Source organism: Corythoichthys intestinalis, chromosome 5, assembly GCF_030265065.1.
Source record: "Corythoichthys intestinalis isolate RoL2023-P3 chromosome 5, ASM3026506v1, whole genome shotgun sequence".
Classification (NCBI taxonomy): domain Eukaryota; kingdom Metazoa; phylum Chordata; class Actinopteri; order Syngnathiformes; family Syngnathidae; genus Corythoichthys; species Corythoichthys intestinalis.
The window spans coordinates 54,035,688-54,047,593 of NC_080399.1; the positions used below are offsets into that span (position 1 = coordinate 54,035,688).

General features: G+C 39.4%; 1 protein-coding gene across 2 annotated transcripts in view; it reads right to left on the reverse strand.

Annotated features, from left to right (window-relative positions):
- Nucleotides 1-10,588: 10,588 nt before the first annotated feature.
- slc12a3 (solute carrier family 12 member 3) overlaps nucleotides 10,589-11,906 on the reverse strand; it is a 40,897-nt gene continuing 39,579 nt past the window's right edge. For both annotated transcript variants that reach the window (XM_057836342.1, XM_057836343.1), the window contains exons 25-26: nucleotides 10,820-10,887; nucleotides 10,589-10,730 (exon numbers count right to left, since the gene is read on the reverse strand). In XM_057836342.1, coding sequence (XP_057692325.1) covers nucleotides 10,589-10,730; nucleotides 10,820-10,887 — 210 coding nt within the window. The remainder of the gene's footprint in view (nucleotides 10,731-10,819; nucleotides 10,888-11,906) is intronic.

Below are 11,906 nucleotides of genomic sequence, written 5' to 3' on the forward strand. Positions count from 1 at the left end.
GTCCAACTTTGAGAATTATACACTACCCAGGGGTCGCGTTAACCGAATATTTTCCGTCGTTGACAGACTTTTTAAAACGGTGACGGAAAAAACTGAAGTCCATCCATCATTTTGACAGGTTGCAATTCACACCCCAGACCACAGGGTGGCGAGTGAGCATATTGATTAGCTATTGTCTCTCTTGATGCATGACGTCGTTGGCCTTACTCTGAAAAATGTCAAGGCAACTGAGTGTCCGAAGTTTCTTCAAAAAGCCCCAAAACGACGATGGTGTTGATAAAAGAGGTGAAAAAACAGGGACTGCACAAGCGGGCACGCAATTCAAGTCCATGCGCACCAGGAGGAAGGTGTGAAACTACGTTCAGGCCACAGCAGGTGAACTGTTAATTTCATTGTTCCATATGCTACATATGGTAGGCTACCTACCTACTGGGGCCACAGTCAGCTGTTTTTGTCACTGCGGAGAAAAAGTTCCATATTCATCTGCTTGATGTGTGATGGCACGGTGTGGATTCTCTGTTAAGCTTGTTCGGACAGAATATTAATTTAAAATGAATGAAAACTAAATACTATTGAATATGTTGAAGCGGTATGCAATGTTAAGAGTCTTGTTAGCTCGAATTGCTGTGTCCAGCCGCTGTAGCTCTGCTGCTCTCTATGAACTCTCTATTCAAGCCAGAACGCGCGCGGCTCTTAAGTGCCTCTGTCACGTGACTGTGTCGTAGCCGCTAATGCGCTCGGTCAAATGGACACACAAGTACGGAAGGTGAATTATGCCAAACAAAGGGTCACCACAATGTCATTATCATCATTTTAAAAATTTAGGTGACGGGTAAAAATAGATTATGACCGGATTTTTATGACCCTGTCAGTCAAAATGACAGACAACGAAAAAGTCCAGCGCAACCTCTGACACTACCATTCAAAAGTTTGGGGTTATTTAGAAATTTGCTCCTTTTTGAAAGAAAAGCACAATTTTTGTCAATGGAAATAACATTAAACTAATCAGAAAAACACTCAATACATTATTAATGTGGTAAATGAGTATTCTAGCTGGAAACGTCTGGTTTTAATGCAATATCTACGTCGTTTTGTAAAGAGGCCCATTTACAGCAAACATCACTCCAGTGTTCTAATGGTACATTGTGCTTGCTGGTTGCCTTAGAAGGATAATAGATGATTAGAAAACCTTGTGCAATTATGTTGGCACAGCTCAAAACAGTTTAGGTCAGGGGTGTCCTTTTTGCAAAGGGGGCCAGATTTGGTGTGGTAAAAATGACGTCCTTTACGCAGAACAAAATATTTAAGCAAATTTTAGCAAGCCGTTCTGTGTGTCACATTTGCTTTATTATATATATTTTTTATTAATAATTTCAACAATCTCGCAACTGGCTTTCTCTTTCGACTCTCGGACTCTTGCGAAATACTGCTGCTGTGAAATTAAACTAGCTTCAAAAGTTGATTCAATTTTTCGCTGCGTATCTTCCCCGTATTCTTGTCGTACATGTCAGCGTTTCTTGTTTGGTAATATCGCCTCACATTGAATTCTTTAAAAACCGACTGTCTCTTTGCAAATGAGGCAGACACAGTTGTTGCGTATTTTATTGAAAAAATAGTCCAATTTCCACCTATCCTTCAGTCAGCCGTCGCAGTCAACTTTTTTTTTTTGATTGTTGCCATTTTAGAAAATTGGAAGTCAAGGACCACGCGGGGTAATGTTGCTTAGAGTGCTGCTGCCTTTTAGTGGGTAAATGAGGAGCAGCATTTAGTGTGTAAGCTACTTCATATGCTGGTAGCAGTACTGCTGATCAATTTATTAAGTCTGTGTGCGGGCCAGACGTTATTGATCTTATGACAGAGGCTGGGGGCCGGATGAAATTGGCCCCCGGGCCGCACTTTGGACATGTCTGGTTTAGGCGGTTAGAGAAGCTACAAAACTGATCTTCCTTTGAGCTAGTTGGGTATCTGGAGCATCGGCTTTGTGCGTTTGATTAAACTCACAAAATGGCCAAAAAACTTTCACGTGAGACTTGACAATCTGTTCTTAGAAATGAAGGCTATTCCATATGAGAAATTGCCAAGAAATTGAAGATTTCCTATATGGCTGTGTACCACTTCCTTTAGAGAGCAGCACAAACAATATCTAACCAGAGTAGAAAAAGAAGCAGGAGGCCCCGCTGCACAACCGAACAAGAAGACAAGTACACAAGAGTCTCTAGTTTGAGAAATAGATGCCTCGCAGGTCCTCATCTATTAGCTTCATTAAATAGTACCCGTAAAAGACCAGTTTCAATGTCGACAGTGAAGAGATGACTCCGGGATGCTGGCTTTCAGGGCAGCTTAGCAAAAAAAAAAAAAAAAAAAAACATCTGAGACAGGCTAATAAAAGTAAATGATTACTATGGGCAAAAAAAAAAAAAAAAACAGACATTAGAGGAAGATTGGAAAAAAGTGTTATGGACAGACAAATCATAGTTGGAGGTGTGTGGACTTTGGATATAAAAGAAAAAGAACATCTGTGAGAGGCAGAACAACTGAAAAGATGCTGGAAGAGTGCCTGATGTCATCTGTCAACCATGGTGAAGGTAATGTCTGGGGTGACTGGTGCTGGTAAAATGGGACATTTGTACATGGTTTTAAATAAGAAACGCTATCACTCCATTTTGCAACGCCGTGCCATACCCTGTGGACAACGCTTAATTGGAGTCAAATTCTGTATTCTGTTGTAATGGAGCGGCCAAAACTGTCAACAGATCTCAAACCCATTGAGCTGTTGAGGGAGCAGCTTGACCGTATGGTACACAAGAAGTGCCTATCAAGCCATCCAACTTGTGGGAGGTGCTTCTGGATGTGTGAAGTTTCTCCAGATTACCTAAACAAATTAACAGCTAGGATGCCATAAATCTGCAAAGCTGTAATTGTTGCAAAGGAAGCATTCTTTGATAAAAGCAAAGTTTTAAGGAGAAAATTATTATTTCAAATAAAAATTCTTGTTTCTAACCTTGTCAATGTCTTGACTATATTTTCTGTTCATTTTGCAACTCATTTGAAAAATAAAAGTGTGACTTTTGAAGGAAGCCACAAAATTGTCGAACTTTTGAATGGTAGTGTATATTCAAGGCCGACTAGTTCAAATATTTATTTGCTTAATTTAACATATTTTGGGCTTCCAGCTCTTAATACCGATGAAAACAAGATTTTGAAAAACTAGAATACAGTGTAAAGAAATCTGCCAGATTTTGCAGTGTATTTTTTTTTAACAGTGTCATCTACTAACTAAACTCAAAACACTTGTATAGGTTTCCCCAGGCTTTATTAAGTTCAGTTAAGGGCAGTGCAGTTTTACAAGGCGACAGCCAATGATGCATTTCCTTGACAACAGCCTCCTCAGCTCGGAAGAGAACATACCTGTTATGCTGTGTAGTGCATTAAAGAAAAGACGCACGCGGTCAGCGTGGGTTGATGCTCAAACTTTTACTTCGTACCGTCTATCAATCTACATTTACTTCCCATGTCACGTATGACGTCATGGGTCATGTATGAAAGCTACACATAACAACACAATACCGGCCCACTCGAAGGAATGGCGTCCCCGCGTTTTCTTGTTTTGCTCCAAAAGGCACAAAATTGCGAACATTTAACATATTGAAATAAACAATATTGTTAAAAAAGTAAATTAAAGCCAACGTTCCGCCATGTTTGCTGTTTGGAATGTTTAGTAGCTGCATGTTGCGAGTACTGACATCATTGGAGAGTGTTCCATTCATATGGTTGCGGAGCAATCCCCGCAATCGAAATGTTCCGATTGGGAGGCCGGAATCAAAATATTGCATCTTCGCCCATCCCGTTTTCACCATCATCATGTAAAGGCGAAGCCACTCCACAACACAGTCGTTGCATTTTGGTGTCGCAACGTCACCATGTTAAGGGGCCCAACAGTTTGGTTGAAATGTCTCAGTTCGGTTCACGATGGGGAAGACTGCAGACTTGACAACTGGCCAGAAGAACATCATTGGTACCTTCGATAGGATGGGTAAGCAAAACAAAAGTTGTAGCCAAGGAGGCTGATTGTTTACAGAGGGCTTTGTCCACGCATGTCAATGGAAAGTACTGGAAGCGCAAAATATGGGAGGAGAAGGTGCGCCACCAAAACAGATGAGCGTGGGCTTCAGCGGATTATCAAACAGACATTATTCAAGAATCTGGCAGGGATACAGAGAGAGTGGAATGAGTCAGAGTTTCAAAAATCGAAAAATTCAGGTCTTCTGGGAGATGGGCTACTTAAGTCGGGTTCTCCGGGTCGAGCCGCTGCTGAGCCTGAGCCATTGTAGGAAGCGTCTCAACTGGGCCAAGAAGTAGAAGGACTGAACTGTTTGCCAGGTGTCTAAAGGTCGTCATTTCAAATGAAAGTAAAGAATGCCTTCATTCTGGAATCAAGGTCAGAGGGTTTGGAGGAAGGCAGTTGAGGAACAGGGCCTGCGCTGCTTGTCCAGTATGAAATCCACAGTCATGATTTGGCGTGTAATGTCCAATGAAGGTGTTGGTAAACTCTTGTCACCGCACGACTAGCAGAATATTTCAGACTAGAGGAGTTCATAAATCCCTCTGCTGGATATCTCTATGGTGATGCAGATTTTATCTTCCAACAGGACCTGTCCACTGCCTATATGACCAGAAGCACCAAAACTTGGTTTGAGGCCCATGCCATCGCTGTGCTTGACTGCCTGGCCAACTCCCCAGACCTCAATCCCATTAAGAATTTATTAGTTGTTATTAAGAGGAAAATTGAGGGACACCACGCCCAAAAACAAAGAAGAGCTGACATCAAGCAGTTTTGGGCTTCCATAATGCCATAGGATGATTGCCTCATATCCATAGCGCATCGATGCGGTTATTAGGGCAAAAGGATTTCCAGTCAAGTATTACTAATGTATCGTTTTGAAAGTACAATACTTCGATTGATTTGCGCTGCTTGTCCAGTATGAAATCCACAGTCATGATTTGGCGTGTAATGTCCAATGAAGGTGTTGGTAAACTCTTGTCACCGCACGACTAGCAGAATATTTCAGACTAGAGGAGTTCATAAATCCCTCTGCTGGATATCTCTATGGTGATGCAGATTTTATCTTCCAACAGGACCTGTCCACTGCCTATATGACCAGAAGCACCAAAACTTGGTTTGAGGCCCATGCCATCGCTGTGCTTGACTGCCTGGCCAACTCCCCAGACCTCAATCCCATTAAGAATTTATTAGTTGTTATTAAGAGGAAAATTGAGGGACACCACGCCCAAAAACAAAGAAGAGCTGACATCAAGCAGTTTTGGGCTTCCATAATGCCATAGGATGATTGCCTCATATCCATAGCGCATCGATGCGGTTATTAGGGCAAAAGGATTTCCAGTCAAGTATTACTAATGTATCGTTTTGAAAGTACAATACTTCGATTGATTTGATTAATCTGAGAAGTAAATTGTGATTTATTTACAATATTTTTTGAAATCCTGTTTGTGTGGGTTTTATGAACTGGAAGCCTAATACTAATACTTAAAATTGATTAAATTGTGGGTACTGAATCTACAATGGAAGTTTGACTTTTTGAATAAAATTGGTATTCAAATTTGTTGAAATGGGTCTGTACATCATTTGTTCAATCACGATTAATATTTGAGGCACTAAAAACACAAAATGCCTCAAATTTATAAGCGTAAATGTCTCCATGTCTAGACCGTTTGACTTTAATTAATAATATTAAATATATTCCAAAAGAACTATGATCACTCGGCTCCCTAAAAATATCATCATTCCAGAGCCATCGTTTAGCATACCTGAAGAGCTCGCATGCCTTCTACTGGCAAACTCGAAACCTACAGGCAAGAATAAGTCCACAATTAATTGATCAGCCCTGAAACAAAGAAAAAAAAAAAGAAAAATCAGGTGCTTAAGATTAATAAGATTTTAGGTTAACGTCAGGTTAAAGATTAAGGTCATTTTCGAGGTTTGTTTCTCAAATACATTGGAAAAGTTTGAAGATAATTGCTGAAAATGTGCAAAGAATGAGAACGAATCCTGTAGTAGTGAAATGTGGACATGTATCAGAATATTTTATTACCATTTCAGTTTTCTAGAGGTTTTTCCCTTTTTTGCAGCGACTGAATGAGTCATGAATTGCTCCTACTCCATGATGTAAGAATATGCGCAGCTGAGCAATGCATTATTATTGATACTTCTATAGCGTTAGTAGCTACCTAACTGCCTGTACCACAAAAATCCATTGAAAAAGTCAATGTAAGTAAGAAACCGTGTGTAGTACTCAAAATAAATTGGATTACTACTCATTTTTTAAATCTTGAGTCTGATAATGATCTCTATGGTGATACTTGTATAGCTAGATATTTATTTAGGTAACATAAAAAATTGGACAACTGCTATGCATACAAATACAGTCATTGACACTAATCATGATTAAACATGTTAGCAAATGATACACACTACTGTATATATCAAAGGGGGGGGGGGATCAAGGCAAAGATAGCTGGAGATTATACAGGTTTTTTTTTTAATTCTCTTAAAAGAACAGAAGATGGCGACACACAATTCAGGAGCAAAAAGAAAGCGATAAGCGCCTAAGCTAAATGCATTTAGTCATAAATGAACAATTTAAAGCAGGCTGGCCTGGGCCTCGGTGCTCGAGTGCAACATAATGCCTTAGAGAAGATTCGGTACCGCCCCCTACAATCATGCACTTTTTATAATGCATATGCGAATAGGAAGGCTGATGCCAGCCCACAAGTTCACCCTGTGAGGGTACCCATGTGGCTCACACTTAGGGTTGCCAACCATCCCTTGAAAAACGGAATCGGCCCGTATTCAGAAACAAATACACCATGTATTTAGCTTTTAAGTGATGTGATATGTCCTGTATTGTCATGAAACTCGAAAATAAAGTTATTTGTAGAACGAACTAATATTTGTATGGTGCTTTACATGAATAAGCAGGGAAACACATTCCCCCGCTTCTCCTGCTTTTTGACCAATGAGCTGACGGAACAATGACAAGGGTGAAATCCTACTCATCTCATTGGTCGAGGTGCCGTCACTTGCTAAGATGATATTCGAAGACAAATTAAAAGTGTGAGAGATAAGAGATTTGAGTGAAGCTTCAGTAACAAGCATGTTCAAAATAATAATTTGCTTTCTTGTTCTTTTCTGTGAGCTTTATTTTTACTAACTGTAGTTTTGCGTGCCATCAATTTCATTTGTACATGTACTGTACATTCATTTGTATTTCCACATTACATTTGGAGTGATCATTTGTGAAATGTTATTGCTGAGGGGACTTTGAACACAGCTAAATTCTTTAAAAGAAAAAAACAAAAAAACTGAGTTCATGGTTACATTTTAAAGAAATATAGTATTAAGAAATTTAATTTTTTTTTTTAAAAAAAAGGCCAACCCCTGCCCCACACACACCATAAGGGGTTAAATTAGAGTTTTAAATTTAGCAGAAGAGATGTTAATTATATTTTAGTTTGGGTTTTTTTTATTGTAATTGTGATAATTATTGTTTTTCCGTGTGCTTACAGTGCCCTCCATAATTATTGGCACCCCTGAAAAAGATGTGTTTTTTAGCTTCCAATAATTTTCATCATATGACCAAAGCACACGGTCCCAGTTGAAGCCTGGGACCGTGTGTATTTTTGTGTGAGACCAAGATTGAGCTTTTTGGCAACAAACACTTTAAGTGGGTCTTGCGTGCCACGAAAGATGCGCATACTGAAAAGCACCTCATACCCACTGTGAAGTATGGGGGTGGGTCAGTGATGCTGTGGGGCTGTTTCACTTCCAAACGCCCTGGGAACCTTGTTAGGGTGCAAGGCATCATGAATGCTTTGAAATACCAGGACATTTTAAATCAAAATCTGTTGCCCTCTGCCCAAAAACTGAAGATGGGTCGTCACTGGGTCTTTCAGCAAGACATTGACCCTAAACATATGGCCAAATCTACACAGAAATGGTTCACCAGACACAAAATCAAGCTCCTCCCATGGCCATCTCAGTCCCCAGACCTTGTTTTGTTGGCAAAATGGGATTGTACAAAGTATTAGCATCAGGGGTGCTAATAATTGTGACACACATTATTTGATGTCAAATAATTTTTTCTTTATGTGGGATTTTTTTCCCCACTGAATGAATGCACTTGTGTTGAAGGTTGGATTTTTCTCTTTTTTTTCCATTAAGGTCCCATATTATTTGAATTAAAAAAATATATATTAGAAGCTAAAAAACACATCTTTTTCAGGGGTGCCAATTAAAGATGCACCGATACCGATACTGGTATCGGTAGGGGGCGCCGATCCAGCCCGAAATGGTGGTATCGGTATTGGCGAGTACCAACAAAGACGGCGCCGATACCATTTACCGGTCCAATATTATAACATTTGACCGCAGCCGTTTTTTTTCCTCCTGGCGCTCACTACACTCTGTCTCTGTGTTGTGTGATGACACGTGAACATCAAGCAGCTATCGCTATTGGCCTGCTCCAGACCATTGAGAGCGGGCCAATAGCCACTCCTAACCAATGACAAGGCCGCTTTTTCATATGGAGGAAACACAAACCAGGAGTAATAGCGGCGGTCGGGAAGTATTTCAAAATAGAAATCCCGTCGATTAAAATCAATGACTGCATGCAAGATTTGCGGCCTGAAAGTTTCGAGATGTGGAGTAAAATTGGCCAATTTCAATACCTCGAACCTGATAAAACATTTGAAGACGAAATGTGAACGAACACAACGAGTTTGAGCCTGCAAGAGCAGGAGTGGTATCCAGAGGAAGGGCGCTGGACGGGAGCAACAATCTCTGGTCAGTTCACTACGTTTACTTTACTTTTATTGTGTTTCACTGAAAGAAATGCCGCAGTAATTTGGGAACTGTTTCCAAAGTAGGGTTGCCACCTTTCAGAAATAGAAATAAGGGACTCCGCCCTCCCGAAAAAAGGAGGCTAATAGAAAGACGGGATGCGGTGGTCAATTATTATTACTTATAATTGTTAGCGTCCGCAAATGCGGAAACAAGGTTGGAACTCGAAGCAGACAACAAGCGGGGGATATGTACAAGGGTTTAATGATTGCAAACAAAAAATAACACGCAATCGCGGGATAGAAGAAATAACAAAAGGAGTCCGTGACAGCAGGTCGACGGAGCTCAATACTACAAACTCGAAGGTTAACTAAGACGATAGGCAGCGAGCCAAAAAGCCAAAATAAAAACTCAAATACCTGCACAGGGTATAGGGTTACAAACGAGAGCAGCACACTAACAGAAAAAAACCCAATGCAGGGGCGTAACAAGCAAATGTAGCGAGACTATAGTGCGAGATGTCAAATGGCGATCAGCAAGACAAAATACCTTTGAGATCACCCGTGCTTAAATGCTGCGCTGATGAGCCTGCATTGGATTCAAGTGCGATGTCAGGAAAGCCCCCATGACCAGCCCAGCAACAAGACACAATCTAACCAGCAGCAGAATGTGACTATAATATCATGAAGGTTGCACTGTTTGGCCTTTGAGAGGTTTAAAAAGGTTTATTCAGTTCATTCTGAGTTTATTATTATGAATTTATTTTTACTTTCTTACTGTTGGGCTAGCATTATACATGTTTTATTAATTTCATAAATGTATCACTATTTTGGCCTTTGAGAGCCAAAGGTTTGTTCAACTATTGTCTACTAAGGTTTAGTAGACTATTCACTTTGTACTAGTCTTTTTCATATTTTGCAAAGGTAAGCAACAGCCTGACAAAGCCTTGATAGCAATGATTTCACATTCAATTATGTAGCTCTTTGGAAAAGAAAAAAGAAAAAAAAATATATATATATACAGGGTGGTATCGGTATGGTATCGGTATCGGCCGATACTGCACAGCCAGGTATCGGGCCCAAAAAATGGTATCGGTGCAACACTAGTGCCAATAATTATGGAGGGCACTGTATATCACTCAAATATGTACCTAGTTGATTCAGGTTTGAGTAAAATTATTATAATTATTCATAAATATCACTTTACACATACAAAAAAATAATTGTGACAGTTATCAGGCTGGCCAGCTCTACCAAGGAGTTGTCCTTTATTTTATTTTTCAGGGAGTTGGCAACCCTACTCACACCAAAATGGAAATTTCTTACGCAGCAGTGTACCAGGACCACAATTACTTATCAGCAATGATGGCCTTGTTACAGGAGAGAAGTTGAGAACTCCCACTCAGGTTTTATATAAATAGACTCGCAGGTCACAGCCATCTAGTGAACAAGACAAACATGAAAATGAGTGCACTAAATGAAATGAACATATGTGTGAATAAATGGAAATCTATATGTACAACACATGCTACAGTTATTGGTCATCAAGATCTAATGTGCCGTTCGTGGTTGTCTTTTAATCATTGAATTTATTATAATATGAAGTATGATTTTGATGACAGCATGAAGTTAATTTAATAACTTGGATTTCAATAGACTTGTCAGACTTCATTTTTTATATCTGTTAAAATTGGAAAAAATTCTATCCATGCACAAAACTCAAGAGGAAAACTCATTGGCAGTAGAATGTCAGAACATTTTCTTGGTTTCCTCTGACCAACAGGACAGGAGGGTTTAAGTCACGTGACAGGAATTCCAGCCATGCCAGGTACAGGATACTTGGACACACACCTCTTCTTCCGACTGGCATGGTGCTAGATAGATATGAGGCTAGTTTAATGATGATGACAATGTGCTAAATTTATTTAAATATGATAGGCACAAATATTATTGTAGTACTCACATAACAATCAGACCGGCTTCATGGGAGACATCCTGCAGAATCTCGTTTAGACGAATCTGACGGAAAGACTATTTCCCATAGAGATGTGGACATGTTTTCAAAAAGTTTTCAATAGTTAAGGCATTCATCCATTCAAGGTGTGTCTCATGAAATTCTCTTAAAAGTTGACCATCTCCAAAAATGAAAATGACTGCACTAATGTATTTTGACATGTAGAAAAAAAAACAGATTTTGCACTGAAATCTGTTATTCTTCCACCATTACATAATTATTCCACCCATAACAATGTATCAGGGAATGCCCTCATTTTTCAATTGATGATCTTGTCTATCTTTCTAGCACTGCGCTATCTAGCACATGTTGACAGAATGACAGAACGGTAACACGGTAACAAGAGAATAGAAATCCTAAGTGCAGCATGCTAGTACACATTCTGGGTGTGACATCATCTTTTGTTTTGAGGTTGTTTTTTTAAGACGGGGCCAAGGCAGCTGAGACAGAAAGACTATCGTAACGCTTTTTCCTTCATTTTGAATCCTGTGGCTTATAGTCCAGTGCGAGTTATTCGTTGATTTATTTGAGTTAATAGGCAACACATCCCTCCTAGCATGCATTGCAGTGCTACAGATGTAAATAACAATAAAAATTAATATTCTGTGCTAATTATTTATTCAGTTACTGTTCAAGTTGTTTCATTAATTGCTTTTTATAGTATTTAGTAACATTTTATTTGACAGTGACATCATTAGACCAGCATAAGTCTTGTCATAATTATGACATGACACTATCTTGGGAATTATTGAATGCTTATGACAGATGTCATTAAGTGTCATCCGGCAAATTATGTTGCTAACTCCATTTATGGCCAGTTTGGATCTTTTACATCCATCAAAAAGTGAGATAAATTGCATTCATTAATGCTCATGACAGTGTCATGTCATTATTATGATTGTCTAATGACAGTCTTAAGGCGCCACTGTCAAATAAGGTGTTACCAAATGCCATAACTAGCAATTAATGAAACAACTGGAACCGTAACAGAAGAAATAATTAGCACAAAACATGAATTTTGATTGTTATTTACATC